The 15199-nt window shown below is 49.3% G+C and overlaps 1 protein-coding gene across 1 annotated transcript; it reads left to right on the top strand.

Moving 5' to 3' along the window:
• The first annotated feature begins 1401 nt into the window (after positions 1 to 1401).
• Positions 1402 to 14634, top strand: NUP85 (nucleoporin 85). Its single transcript, XM_054170587.1, has 19 exons — positions 1402 to 1650; positions 1741 to 1834; positions 1918 to 2080; positions 2891 to 2961; positions 3513 to 3556; positions 4459 to 4528; positions 5386 to 5507; positions 5826 to 5960; positions 6538 to 6660; positions 6998 to 7129; positions 7702 to 7808; positions 8103 to 8186; positions 8787 to 8852; positions 9677 to 9828; positions 9932 to 10049; positions 11418 to 11518; positions 12701 to 12852; positions 13460 to 13546; positions 14430 to 14634. The coding sequence occupies exons 1-19, from the start codon at positions 1618 to 1620 to the stop codon at positions 14529 to 14531; spliced, it is 1956 nt and encodes a 651-aa protein (XP_054026562.1). The 5' UTR covers positions 1402 to 1617; the 3' UTR covers positions 14532 to 14634.
• Positions 14635 to 15199: the final 565 nt, after the last annotated feature.

Genomic DNA, 15199 nt, shown 5'->3' with positions numbered 1-15199 from the left:
TACAACAGACTCACAATGCATGCACATTCCCAAATTCCCCCAAATAGACTCTTGCCCACAATACAGCATGAGCTTTCTTAAAACTGATGAGTCTTAGTTTCCCAAGCAGGTTTATCAAGGTTTATTTTAAGTTCTCCCACCCTGCAACAAGCCATTCCTCCTGACTGACCTGAGCAGACACTTCCTTTCCTCAGCATGACTGGTGTCACAACAGGCTCTTGCCAAAGCTAACTGCTAGCTTTATTTTTACTGGAAATGGTGGATGTAGCAGCCAATAAGCTGAAAAAGGGGGAAAAAAGGCAATTTAGTCGTGGAGAGTCACAGCATTTGTCATAGGAGGGCAGAGAATGATTTGAGCTGTCCTGAAAAATTAATTCTTAGAGAGCTTCTCTGAAAAGCACCAGTCAGAGAGGGACCCAGCTGCTTCTTGCTGTGAGTTCAGCCAGGCAGCATGGCTAATAGTTTCTGAGTTTGGCATGGAAAGGAAGAGGCAAAAAGTGAGCATGCCAAATGGAAGGATGGAGCAGTGTGTGGTTAGTGTTCTGTCACACCAAGACTTCACTGCATACTCGAGCATATGAGCTCCCACAGTTAGGAAGCTGACTGGGCAGTCTCCATGGGCAAACTCTGCCCAGTATCCTGGGGCTTTTAACTCCCACCCTGACCCCTGCCAGGCAGAAATAGGAAAAAAAATCCCATGACCCCAAGTAAGGGACTAAGGCACAGGAGTTCTTCCTGCCAGCACATCTTCCCAACCTGCTGTGATAGATCTAATGCTTCCTTAGTCCTCCAACCTGCAGGCAACTCACTGAAGTCATAAAGCACATCATTTGATTAGCCAGCTTTATCGGGGAGGTTGTCTAAGAGCTCTTGCAACTCTACTGCAGAGAAGGTCACCTTCAACAACCTGGAGGCACAACTATCTGCAAGTGCATACAGAAATAAGAGGTATTGGTTACTGTAGGACAATCAAGTCAATGAAGCAAACCCCAAGACAGCGTTGCCTGATCAACCAGCTCACGGCTCACCCACAGCCAGCACTGCATCACGCAGCACTGAAACCCTGGTGACAAGAACACCAAGTAGACAGAGATGGGCTGGCCTCCTCCGACTCGGGCCCTGCGAGCCGGGCACGAGGTATGGAGGGGCAGCTCCAAGCTGCTCGGAGGGCGTCTGCCCGAGAGCCACCGTTCACAGAGCCCGGGCAGCAGCAGCCCGCCCAGGGCAGCCGCTGCCTGACGGGGCTCCGGAGGCCAAGCCCGGGCCGGAGGCTCACCCGCCCTCCAGCCTCAGCGAGGCACCCGAAGCAGCCCCTTCGAGCGCACAGCGCGGCCCGTCCCGACCTGCCCTGTCCCGCCCCGGCGGGGCCTTGGGAGCCGGCTGCGCTTCCGGGGCGAGCGGCCACCGCCTGCCCCGAAGCGGCGGGGAGTCGCCGCGTCCCATCCGCCGGGCGATGCCGGAGCTCGGGCCGGCAGGGAAGAGCCGGGAGCGCGGCCGGGGCTGCGGGCGGAGGCTGGCAGCGGCGCGGGCAGCGCAGGCAGCGGCGCGGGCAGCCGCGGTGGGGCCTCCCCGCGTTGCCGGCGGGCGGTGAGGCGGGAGAGCAGCGCGGCCGCCGCCATGGAGGAGCTGGACGTGGAGCCGCCGCTGATGGTGTGGGCCGGGGAGGGCCGGGCCGGGCAGGCGGGAGCGGGGCTGAGCGGGGGCGGCGGGCGCCGCTGACAGGTCGCCATCCCCTCACAGGTGGTGCCGGGCGCGGACCCGTCGGCCAGACAGCTCTGCTTTGCCTGGGGCCCCGCGGAGGTGCTGGTATGCGAGACACTCTTTGGCCGCAGAGGTGGGTCCCCGTCCCGGGGGGAAGCCGGTCTGGGCCGGACCGAGAGCTGCTGCCCGGGGCGCTGACCGCGCGTGGTGTTGCAGGGTCCGGGGAGGGAGGGCCGAGCTCCTCCCGCGTCTTCGTGGTCCGCAAGGATCAGGACATCTACATCCAGACTCTGCGGAAACTCTTCAACGAGTCGCACGGGATCTTCATCGGGCTCCAGCGCAGCGAGGAGGAGCAGGCAGGGAAGTCGAGGAAAGCGCAGTGAGTGGATGGGACGTGGGAGGGTGAGAGACAACCGCTGCCTGCTGCTTCTGCCAGCCAAATGCCATTGACCGACCAGGCTGCATAGAGCTGCAGCGATCGTAGAATCATTTAGGACGGGAAAAAAGATCGAGTCCAGCTGTTAACCTAGTATTGCCAAGCCCACCACTAAATCAGGTCCTGTCCCTCCGTGCCTAATCTACGTGCCTCTGGGGATGGTGACCTGGACAGCCTGTTCTAGGGCTTGACAACCCTTTTAGGAGAAGAAATTGTTCCTCATGTCCAACCTAAACCTCCCCTGGTGCAACTTGAGGCTGTTTTCTCTTGTCCTGTCACTTGTTACTGGGAAGAAGAGACTGACTTCCAGTTGGCTCCAACCTCCTTTCAGGGAGTTGTAGAGAGCCAAAAGGTGCCCCCTCAGCCTCCTCTTCTCCAGACTGAAAAACCCCAGTTGTCTCACTCATGCCTTATGAGACATGTGCTTCCATTTAAAAGTATTTTACAGCCACTTTTCTATACGTGTGTGTCTTGCACAACCAGTGCACAGCACGATACCACTCAGGCCAATCAGCAGCAGTGCAGAAGCAGTGAGTGTTCGGGGGAAATCCTGATCCTTCCAATAACCATGCTGACCAATGCCTCCGCCTGCCTGCAGCCACCACACGCAGCCTCACTGATTCCCACTGGATTCAGCCAAGTGCTGGGAATTTCTGCTGCTGCAGAGAAACTTGGAAGGCTTTAGTGGAGCATAGTCATGAGATTAAAACTCCAGACATCTTTCTCTGACAGAAGCCTTTTTGTGTTTGGCAGATTGGTTCAAGTGAGTAAAAACTACCGATCGGTGATAAGGGCCTGCATGGAGGACATGCACCAGGCAGCCAGTAAGTTTGTGTCTTCTCTTGCTGCAATAAAAGGAAATGCTGTTTGTGATTTAAGAAAATAGCATCTCAATTGTAGGTTAATGCAAGTGCTGTAAAACAGCATGGATGGATTTCAGGAATTACCAAGATTCCGTTCCTGGCTGGGAGATTTCCAAGTTGGTTTGTAAATCTGGGCAGAGATTTATTTATCCCCCCCCCCCCCCCCCCACACAGAGTATTTTAATTGATTTTCTGGGTACTTGCAATCATTTCTTATCTGAGGTTGCAGCTTTATGGGAAACTGAGACCAAACTAACACCTTGTTTCCCTCCAAAAGTGGTAGATTTTGCTCTTCCCTTCCATCTGTGCCCTGGAGCGATATGCAGATTTGCACAGGATTTATAGGGGAAAAAAGAAAGTGATACAGTTCTATGTAAAAAATAGCTCTGCTGTGTGTGTACTCAGTAAAGTCTGTGCTTGGTGAGTGCTCAGGTATTATTGTCTTTGTCAGCCCAGAAGGGGCTGTGAAAGGGAAATACGTCACCCTTTGACTTTCCTCATTCTTCCCCCAGTTTCAGCCCGGGACCCTGCCCTGCATGGCCAGTATAGCACTCAGGTAACCTGCAGTAAACTGAACATGAATCACTGAGTGGGGAATGGAATGAAGCTGGAGGTGGGGAGATTCAGACTGGACGTGAGGAAGAAGTTCTTCACCGTGAGAGTGGTGAAGCTCTGGAATGGGTTGTCCAGGGAGGTGGTTGAGGCCCCATCCCTGGAGGTGTTTAAGACCAGGCTGGATGAGGCTCTGGCTAGCCTGATCCAATGTGAGGTGTCCCTGCCCATGGCAGGGGGTTGGAACTATGTGATCCTTGTGGTCGGTGTTCAAGAGGGGATTGGACGTGGCACTTGGTGCCATGGTCTAGTCAGGAGGTCTGTGGACAGGTTGGACTCAATGATCTTTGAGGTCTCTTCCAACCTTAGTGATACTGTGATAACCCTGACTGATTCTGTGACTAGGAAATTCATCAAGGCCAGGGATGGGGCACTGGCTTTTCAGATTTAAGTCTGGCTTAGTATAGTGGATGTGTTTATAACAAAGGGGAATAAATAGCTCCTGTATGAGAAGAGCAAATTGCTCACAGTATTCTGTCCAGTGGGCTGCAGTAATGTTGCTTCATTGGCCTTTTCCTTTTTTCTTTCTTTCCTCCTTTAGTGTTTGTATTCTTGAATCTCAGAACTGCAAAAAGGCCGAAAATAAAACTTTCTATGCTCTTTAGTATTTTTTTACTAATGGCAGATTGTCATCACACTTCCAGAGACAGTTTAATATGTGTAAAGAAGTTGTGCTCTGTTCCTACCTTCATTTGTACCTCTGAAATGTCAGTATTGCATCTCCTGTCTGCAAGAACTGAGCTTAACCAATTGCTAGGGGCAGCAGCTGCCTTGATGTGGTTAAAAATCTTAACTGGAACAATTACTACAACTTGAAGCATGGCCTTGCCTTTTTTCACTCTTCAGGTTTCTATTCTCTCTGCAATGGAGTTGATCTGGAACCTGTGTGAGATTCTGTTTGTTGAAGCAGCTGCAGGTGAGCACTGAACTATCAGTTAAGACTGAAAGGCTCTTTATTTGCATGTTTGTGTTTAAAATGTGTGTCATATTTAACCTGGTTCAGAGATGACAAGTGTCAACAAGCCTTTTAATACCTCCTTTGCTTCAGGAAATTGCTTTCTACCATGTTGAATTATGTCAAGCTCCTAGATTTGCCTTCCACTTTTCCCCTTTGTGTAGAGCACTGCAGTTCAAATTGCTGTTTTAACAGAAAGGTAGCAAAGAAGAGGGATATCAAAAGTTGTTGCAAATTTATTTGACTTGTAAGCAGAAACACATCTTGAAGCAGCAAATGTGTTGATGCCAGGCAACATTATACATTTCTTTGATGCAGCTGCTTTAGGAGGCCAGTTTTGAAGCCAGCATTTTAAAGGAAATGGGATTGTGCACACAAAAATACCACTCACACAGTCCCAGAACTCAGACCCACAAATTGGAGATTACTTAATCTCCAAAGATTAACTACCTAGTGCCAGATTCCCTCCTCACACTCAGTTAATGCTGATGAGTCAATGATAAATTAAACAGAAGCCTTCAATTGGCTTCTTTTGGCATTGCAAGATTTGTGATTGGAATCACTCACCATTTATTTCTGCAAGTAGCTGGCTGGGGTACTTTGCCAGGCTCCACCGCTGTAATGTCTAACATCTGCCACACAGAGATCCGTCAGCAGCCTGGTGCGCACCGAAGGAACTCCATTCCTTTGTGTTTTGAGGGTGGCAAATAGAAATCCAATCACTAAACATGACCTAAAGGACTGGCAAGCCACTAAGGTTAGAAGTATGTGAACTAGCAGGCTGGGAGCTAACAGAATGAAACCTTCTCTGCATAAAGCTGGTCCCCTTCTCCTTCGCCTGCTTGACTGGGTTCGACTTCATGTCTGTGATGTGGACAACATGGTCCGTGAGGTTCTGAGCAGCGAAAATCCGTCTAAGCATGAGCTCTTCTGGAACGTGGTGAGTACAGTCACCTGGGACATTCTTCAAGAGAATCCCTGCCTGTGTATTTTGCTTTCCTCCTCCCCCACTCAATGCTAAACTGCATCTCAAACCCTGCCTATACAGGTCTCAAAGTGAAGCCATTCTGAGGATCATCCCACCCTTCGTTCCCACCCTGATCCTTTCGCTTTCGTGCTCCACAGAGGGTCAAAACACGGTTTAAGCATTCTAGCTCCACTTAACTTGCCCAAATCACGAGTTCAGCTTCCTCTCTGATAATCTTCTTGGGGATTTGGTGTCCTTGCACAGCGTGGTGCTCACGGGTGGCTTTTGCAGGTGGATATCTTCGTCCTGCAAGGCCGAATGGATGAGGCACGGCACTTGCTCTCCAAAGAAGCCAGTGCTGATCCCACCTCACTGAACATGTACAGAATCTTGGATGACTTGATGAAGAAGATGCCTGTGCCCAGTGTATGTACAAAGTGGACTATTTTCACATGGTTCCATGGGGAATAGAGATCAGAGGCATGGCAGCGTTAGTCCAGTCTGTTTCATCTCTGCTGTGGCTCCTGTAACACTGCAGCTTGTTGACCACTGAAACACCTCAGTCTCAACCATTTACAGAAATAATATTTTTGTTCTTGAATTGTCCAAAAGAGCCAACCATACAGACCAAAAACCTGTGAGGTGACAAACCAACACACTTAGGAGGATCATTTTTGCAGCAGGATACATTATCCAGCTGCTGAACCAGTTCCTGTGGAGAATTGATCTCTTGTAGAGAGTATTTTCTGAAGACTTTGCCAGCAGAGGTTCCTTTTGCAGCAGTCTCCTTGTGGAGGGAAAACTGCAGCTGCAGCAGGGTTATCTTTCATGGGACACTCTTAAGGTCCTCTGATGGGTAAGGAAAGACACTTCAGGTGCAACTGTAGGGCAAGGAAAAAGGTGTTAGCAGCCTTGTGTTTAGCCTTGGAGCATGAATAGTTCAGCACAGGCACCTGTTGTGATTTGACTTGGTGTTTATTTTATGTATCTTGTCTCTGTCCAGCTTGGCAACACCCAAACACTGACCGAGATGGAGCTGAAATGGCAGCACTGGCATGAAGAATGCCAGCGGTACCTACAGGATGGAACTTTTGCTTCCAATTCCCACATGGAATCCATCTGCAAGGTGTGTTGCTGCTGGGAAGGAAGGAAACCGAACAAGTATTTGATCCGCCCTTGTTATTTCAGGAGCCCTGTGTAGCTATAAATAACTTCAACAGGCTTGATGATCCCTTCATTGAATCAAGAAATGTCAAGCCAGTCTTCTGGACTGTGTTCTTTGTTTTGCAACAGTCTTTGCAAGCCTGGGCAGATCATCTTCTCTTTGTGTCCAAGGCCATTAAGGCTGATGAGTAAACAAGGCTCTGAGGAGGATCTTTTGCAGAACGGGAGTAGTGCCTGTGAGGAGTTGCAGTGCAGCTGTGCTCAACTTGCAGAATTACTCCCTGTTTTCCTCCTGTTAGGTCCTGCTGGGAGATGAGGATGCCATACTGGAGAAGAAGGAGCTCATGACCACTTGGTACCACTTCTTGGTTACACGACTCCTCTATTCCCACCCCACCGTGAAGCCCATGGAGCTGCGCTTTTATGCACAGGCAAGGAGGACAATCATTTGTACATTCTCCATCATTTCTTGCACACAAGGCTTGCTGTACTGAAAGGAGAACTTTGGGGAGGGCTGGGTAACTTTTGGGTTACCTTACAGCAACTGCAAACCTGTGAGATCTTTCCTAGAGAGGGAAGACTTCCCTAAAGAGGGAGGCTGATAGAGCTGACAAATAATTGTTTAAGACCTGGTCTCTTCAGTGTCTGGTGTCACCAGTTTTAGAATCATAGAATCAAACAGGTTGGAAAAGACCTCAGAAATCATCAAGTCCAACCTATTACCTAACACCTCCTGACAACTAAACCATGGCTGCAAGTGCCACATCCAATCCTTTTTTGAACGCCTCCAGGGACAGTGACTCCACCACCTCCCTTGTTCCTGTCTTCCCAGTTTCCTTATGCTAAAAGAAGGACAAATCTTTTCTGTTAATGTGTTCAGTCTCTATGACTTGATCATTTCCCATAAAATAACCTAAATGAGGCTGCTCTATCCAAACAAATGTCTTCCTTTTACCATCTCACAGCTTCTGCATTTATCTTGTCTTGCAATCTCATTCCACAGTCTAGCATGGACCTGTTCCTGGGTGGAGAAAGCAGCCCTGAGCCTCTAGACATGATTTTAATGGCAGCCTTTGAATTTGAGATCCACCAAGTGATCAAGGAATGCAGGTTGAGTTTTCAGGCTTTTGATTCTCTGGTTTTACCCTTGCTTCTGTGTGCATGCCCTCCAGTAGCAGCTGGGGTAGGGGGGGATATGGGTACACCCCACCTGCTCAGCCTTCTGAAGCATTAAACAAACAGAAGTGAAGCAGGCAGCAATCAAAAGTATTCCATTAGGCCTGGGACATTGCAGCCAGACATTACAGCTTCTGTGTTGGTGAGAAATGGCTGTGGAAAACCTGACACATCCCTTGGCAGTGGTAGGCTCAGTTCTTTGCTTTCTTTTGCTTGCTTCAAATCCAGCATCGCCCTGAGCAACTGGTGGTTTGTGGCTCATCTGACTGACCTGCTGGATCACTGTAAACTCCTGCAGTCTCACAATCTCTAGTAAGTGTTTATTGGCATTAATTATTCAGACACCCAGCAGCAGGGAGGATGGAAGCAGCACGAGGAGTTTGGTTTCAAAAGGAGCATCTTGGGCCTAGAGAGAAGATGGAGAATAAAGGGGCTGCAGGTGCCTGAAGTTACAGGCAGCCCAGATGTGCTGAGAAGCACTTGCTGACCTGATGAGTTTGCCATGGTGTTCAGCAGTGCCTCAGTACAGTTGGGAATTGCTTTTGAAAACATATTTGAATCTGAAATATAATCAAGGGCCCAAATGTTTGTGGTTATTGAGAATGGTAAGAGGCTCAGCTAAAAAAGAGTTTCTGTACCTATTTTCTGAATAAATTCAACTCTGAGCAACTGAATTTTGCTCTCTGCATTCCCCTGATGTTTCTTAAAGCACGTTCAGTTATTGAGTGCTGTAAGTAGTTGGGCAGGCAGAGGAAGCTGACCTGCATGCTTAGGCCCGAGGTACTAAGCTTAGGAAGACAGCCCATGAGAAAACATGCTGCATAAATTAAAAGGGCTTGTGAAATAAAATCAGGCTCTTCTTTTCCAGGGAGGTGCACAGAATAATGCCTTCTTTGCTCTCTTCCTCCCCAGTTTTGGTTCAAACATGCGTGAATTCCTTCTGCTGGAGTATGCCTCAGGACTCTTCTCCCATCACAGGTAGAAACTGCTTAACTCAGAGGACAGACTAACACTGAGACAGCCAAAGCCAAAAACCACACATTAATGAAGTGGAAAAAAAGGAAAAACTTCTTAAAGCCACTGTTGGAATTTCAGCAAAGATGTCCCTAAGGATCATATAACACCAGCACATCTCCTTTCCTGAACCAAAGACAGAAGCTAGCTATTAGAGCCCATCAAACATACTGACCAGTGCAGAATCGCTCCTGCCACTCTGGCTGCTTTCACACAGAATGCATCAGGCTGGGAGGGCCTCTCAAAGGTCATCTTGTCCAAACCCCTTGCAGTCAGCAGGAACATCTCCAACCAGATCAGGCTGCTCAGTGCCCCATGATTTGACCATGAATGTTTACAGGGATGGGGCCTCAACCATGTCTCTGGGCAACCTGTTCCAGTATTTCACCACTTTCATTGTGCAGAACTTCCATCTTAGATCCAACCTAAACCCTTCCTTCTTATGTCCAACCCTGCCCCACTTCCAAACCATTGCCCCTCATTGTTTCAATCCAAGCCCTTTTAAACAGTCCTTCCCCAGCCTTCCTGTAAGTCTCTTCAGATACCATAATGCAGCTCTAAGGTCTCCCTGGAGCCTTCTCTTCTCCAGGCGCAGAGTAATTGGCACCAGAGCACTTGTGAGCTGCAGGTATTCCAAAGCTGTGCAATAGGCAGCAAGTAAAAGCCAAAGTCTGAATCCCAAGTTAATCAGAGCTGTTATCAGTGCAGACTCAGACTCTCCTTGTGGTTTTCCTCTTGTATTTAAGGTTTCTGACTGGAATGCTTGATGGTTTTTTTTCCTCTCTCAGCTTGTGGCAGCTGGGGGTAGATTACTTTGACCACTGCCCAGAGTATGGCAGAGTGTATCTGGAGCTGCACATTGAGCGGATCCCCCTTAACACGGAGCAGAAGGCCCTCAAAGTGCTGAGGATCTGTGAACAGAGGCAGATGCATGAGCAAGGTGATTGATTTTTTCCTTTTGTTTACATCTCATTGTTTTCTAGTGATAGAAGTGAAACTGCTGAAACTAATCCTGTCCCCCCTCTCCTCTGTCTTCTCTGAAGTCCGCAGCATCTGTAAAATCATGGCCATGAAGGCTCTGCGCAACAACCGCCTGGGCTCGGCCCTCTCCTGGAGCATCAGAGCCAAGGATGCAGCTTTTGCTACACTGATATCTGATCGGTGAGTCAGCCAGCAGCTCTCAGGGGGCTGCTGCTGTGCTGGGGTGGGGAGAAGGGGAGAAGGCAGCTGCTCTGCAATGGACCAGGATAGGTCCCGCTGCAGAGGGGGGGATTGTCTTTCCTGCAGACCAAGCGTCTGCTTCTGGACTAGAAAAGGACATCCTTGGCTCCTCTCATCTGCACCACCCTGTTTATTTTCTGCACTCCATGAAGTGTAGATGTACAACAGATTGGCTTCATCTAACAGTCCAGTCCTCCTTGACCTTGCTTTGCTAAACATTTCTCTCGACAACATCTCCGTCTTATGCTCTGCCCTTTCACTTGCTGTTTGCTGGGCGGCACAGTGAGCCAGGGAACTGAGCTGGCTGGGGGATAATCCCCTTCTGTGCTTCATTCAGCTTTAACCAGTCTAGTGCACCATGCAGTGTCCAGACAAGTCAGTGGAAGGGAATCTCAAGCTGCAATGACAAAATATGTAACAAAAAAGGGAAGGTTTATTGTATCCCTGGTTTTGCATAGGATTGTCACACTATCTGACCTTACAGGGATGGGAAGGTTGGTACACAGTTAAGAGGATGCTAACCTTAGCTTAGGCCTAGGCAACATCTACAGCACCTTTTCTGGTGCTTTCTAATCTCTAGCAGTCCATCTCTGTCTTTTTTTCTTTGGCTAATTGGAAACAGGCAGGTACCAAACCCTGTGCAGAGCTGGAGTATCATTGTGAAATCACCCCCTGGGTAGGTGGCCAGGCAGTACCCCATCCTCAGCAGTGTAAAACATGAGCAGCAGGAGATTGCTGGTTTGGGTATTGCTGGTTTGGTTCTGTTTTTCCATTTGCTCTTTGAAGTGGTGGAAATCATTAGATTTCTTTCAACAGAAGGTGAAAGAAAACATCACAGAAAGCAGCTTTTTTTGTTTCTCAGAGCAGCATAATGAAGGCTGTGACAAAAAGAGATGAAAAGCTCTTAGAATTGTTGTTGTTCCTGCTGCTTACCAACTGGGTGGGGTTTTTCTTTTGCCACACAGCAGAAAAATGGAGCTTTCCTTGTGATCTGGGAGTGTTATTTATGCATCCACCAAGCCTCAGCTTCCTGTGCTCCTTCCTTCACCTACTCCTTCTAAAGAATGGATCACAGCTATCACAAAACTAAAGAGCTGGCTGAAGTGTCTGGTTCAGCACCCATTACCCCAGGTCACTGGCCACTCCCAGGAAATGGTTTGATGGCTTCTGAAACCCTCGCAGGAGGCTGATGGAAGATGGAACTCAGTCGTACAGCAGAGTTTTCTGGGAAGGGATTAGGAGGTGCAGAATGAATGAGGACAGTGTTGCCCCCTCTGAGCTTTGATTATGCTTTACTTTTCTCCCTAGATTCCTTAAGGACTATTGTGAAAGAGGCTGCTTCTCTGACTTGGACCTCATTGATAATTTGGGACCATCCATGCTGCTTAGCGACCGCCTAACGTTTCTTGGTGAGAAGCGTCCAGGGTTTGCATTCTGCTGTCATTTAGAACCTAGTTAACTCCACAGAATCACTTGGATCTGTCTCTTCCTCCATCTGGCTAGGCCCTGCTTTAGTGATGAAGGGAAAACAAGTGACTGAAGGTGATTTTGGGCTGCAGTCTGCTTGCTCCCAGGGGACTGCACTCACAGCAGGCACTTGTTCTGCACTGCGTGGTACGGGAGAGTCCTGAATTCTGACTCGTGGAGGCTTCCCCTTTCTTAGTCTTTTTTCCAGACTTTGAAATATTAGCAAACACTATTTGGAAGACCTTAGAGGTCTTCCTTGGAAAAGTAACCCACTGGTTTAAGTTATTTTGGCAGTGTGGTGATTTTACTAACTTTGTGAAGTTCTCCAGTGCCTTCAAAGCTTACTCAAAGAACAGATCTCTCCTACACCTTCACCAGAGCAGCTGTGCCAAAGCAACAGTGGAGGCCTCTAGCTTGATTCCTGCACATACCACAGCTTCCTTCTGGCTGGCACATGTGTGGGCTGTGGTAACCTCCCCAGCTGGCTGCAGCTGCTCTGGCCTTTGATTAATGGTCTGAGACAGGAAATGGAGCTAAAATGCACCTTTCTCTGGAACTGGGGCAGTTAGCAAGCCCCATTACCAGGGCCAAAATCTAAGAGAAATCTGGAATAGCTGCTGGTAATTGGACTCACTTCTGGCTGACACCAGCATTATACTGAGGGTGATCCTGAATTTGATCTGTTCCCACTGAGTGCAGGCTTGCAAAGCTGGAACTATATTTCCTTCATTTAAACTTTAGCCTGAATTAAGCCCAGAAGCCAACTGTGAGTTACCCAATTGGTGATCCCTCATTTCTCTCTCTATGCCCAGCATCAACCAGTGACCCTTGCATCAGCCCCAGAGCTCTGTAGTGTAGCTGTGGTTATAGAGAAATCACCTCCCTTCCTGCTTTTTGTAGAGAATCATAGAAGGGTTAGGTTGGATGGGATCTCAGGATCATCTACTGCAACCCCCTGCCATGGGCGGGGACACCTCTCAAGTAGACTCAGCTGCCCAAGGCCTGATCCAACCTGGCCTTGAACAGCCCCAGGAAGGAGGCATCCACAGCCTCCTGACATCCAGCAGCCCAGGTCTGACAGACACTGACACCTTTTGCCCTCCACCACCACCACCTGTGTGCAGGCAAGTACCGGGAGTTCCACCGGCTGTACGGGGAGAAGCGCTTCTCCGAGGCTGCCAGGTTGCTTCTGATGCTGATGACAGCTCACATTGCTCCTTGCACCTTCTGGATGACCCTGCTGACAGATGCCCTTCCCCTGCTGGAGCAGAAAGAGGTGAGCACACAGCACAAACAGCCCCACACAGCCTTTCTTTAATTCTTGGCGAGGTATCTCAAAGAGGTGAGGCCCTGTCTGCCCCCAGGGCAGGACTTGCACTGCCAGTGCAAAAGGACTTTTGGTGGCAGTTTCAGAACTGTGTGGCTGTCCCAGTGTCCTGCCAGTGGGAGCACACAGGACATCCAGGACAGGATATTCAACTCTCACCTAGCAAAGAGCAGCAGAATTCCTGTATGCTGATGATTTAAGCACACACTTGCATCCAGTCCCTTCTGCTGTTTGCCTTGGAGATTTTTCTGATGTGCTCCCTTCTTCTAAGCCAAATTTTTGCTCTAAGATCCATCCCAAAAATGGCAACTTCAAAGTTGCAGCTCCATGTCTGGATGAAGCTCAGAGCACCTCCTCTGAGCTCATAGCTGACCCTGCTTGGTGCGGGCAGGAGGTGGCACTAGAGCCCTCTCGGCCTGAATTATCCTTTGACGCTGTGATGTGAAGGGTGAGGCTGGATCTGTGGGGGTGTGAGAGCATTCCCCCTCTCTGAGCTGTGTTACCTGGGGCAGGGTGATATCCCTCACCTCGGTCCCTTGCACTGTCACTTCCCCAGGTGGTGTTCTCAGCGGAGCAGACTTACGAGCTGATGCGATGCCTGGAAGACCTGACAGCAGGGAAGGCACAGCAGCAGAAATTCCAGGTAGCTCCTGCTTTGAGGACAACTGGACAGTGAATTGGTGGGGCTGTGAGGAGGGTTGGGGAAAGCAAGCTCCAAATCCTATTCCTCTGTGAGGGCAGAAAAGAGGGAGGGAGCCCAAGCTGCTGAGGCTGCTATGTGCTGGTACTTTTTAAGGGCAGCCAAATGAGGCATCAACGAGAGAGGTTTCAGTGGAGGCAAACTCAGCACAGGAGGGACTTCCACTCCTCACTGATCTGGATTGAATTCTGCTGCTTTTCCAAGAGAAATAATTGCAAATGACAGAGGCAGTGAGGAGCTGAGAGGCTGCCAACTAACAGCTCAAGCTCTGGGGCGTTCAGGTGCAGAACAAGGAGCCATTTGCTACACAGGCAAACTGCTGCAGCTGCCAGGAAAAGAAAAGGCTGAGTAGTGCTGCCTTGGGCTGATCTCTCTACAGCTACCTGAAGGGAGGTTGGAATGAGGAGGGGGCAGACTCTTCTCCTTGATGGCAAGTGGCAGGACCAGAGGAAATGGTTACAAGCTTTGCCAGGGGAGGTTTAGGCTGGATATTAGGGAATATTTCTTCACTGAAAGGGTTATCAAAGATTGGAATGGGCAGTGGTGGAGTCACCATCCCTGGGGGTGTTCAAGCAGTGTGTGGACCTGGTACTTAGGGACATGGTGTAGTGTTTGACCCCTCAGTGCTGGGTCAAAGGTTGGACTGCATGATCTATAAGGTCTCTTCAAATCAGATGTATTCTGTTAAAAGCAGGCAATGTAGCTTTTGTTCTCAGCCCTGGAACAGGTAAATCTACTCATAGTGTCTCTCTTAATGACCTTTCCTTTCCAAAACCCAGCTCATGAGTGGGTCTATCAGCCTAACCCAGACTCTGCTTGCTTTCAGGATGATGACATTGAGAACACCAAAGTGGAGATGCTGAGGCTTGCTCTTGCACGAAACCTTGCACGAGTCATCGTCAAAGAAGGCACCTTGGATGGATCCTGAAGGTGGCAGCATGTGATTTTCCTCCTCCTCTGTGGCTCACTGTACATAAACCTGACTGCTTTTCTAAGAATAAATGTCTTGTTTTGCATATTGTTTGGACATTTCTTCTTCTTTTCCGTGAACACAACTTCAAAATAAACCTAAATGCAGCGTTGAAGAGGAAGCTGCATCTAACCATTGAGGTTGCTTGTTCCACACGGCCTGGCAACCCTCCCCTGGTGAAGTAAACCTCACTACCAACAGCAGCATAAAATCATTAGGGTTGGAAAAGACCTCTGAGAGCTTTGAGTCCAACTGTTAACCCAGCACTGCCAGGTCACCACCAAACAGTGTCCCTCAGCACCACAGCTAGATGGCTTTGAAACCTCTCCAGGGGTGGGGATGCCACCACTGCCCTGGGCAGCCTGTTCCAGGGCTTAACCACTTTTTCAGTGAAGAAATTGTTCCTAATGTCCAACCTAAAGCTCCCTTGGCACAACTTGAGGCCATTTCCTCTCATCCTGTCACTTGTTACTTAGGAGACAGACCAACCCTTAACCTGGCTCCAACCTCTCAGGGAGCTGTAGAGCCAGAAGCTCTCCTTTTCAGCCTCATTTTCTCCAGGCTCATCAGCCCCAATTCCCTCAGCTGCTCCTCACCAGCCCTGTTCTCCAGACCCTTCCCCCAGC

The sequence above is a fragment of the Dryobates pubescens genome, chromosome 20 (genome assembly GCF_014839835.1).
Source record: "Dryobates pubescens isolate bDryPub1 chromosome 20, bDryPub1.pri, whole genome shotgun sequence".
Taxonomy (NCBI): Eukaryota; Metazoa; Chordata; class Aves; order Piciformes; family Picidae; genus Dryobates; species Dryobates pubescens.
The sequence above is the reverse complement of the archived record's forward strand: the minus strand, read 5'-3'. Positions and strand labels throughout refer to the sequence as shown.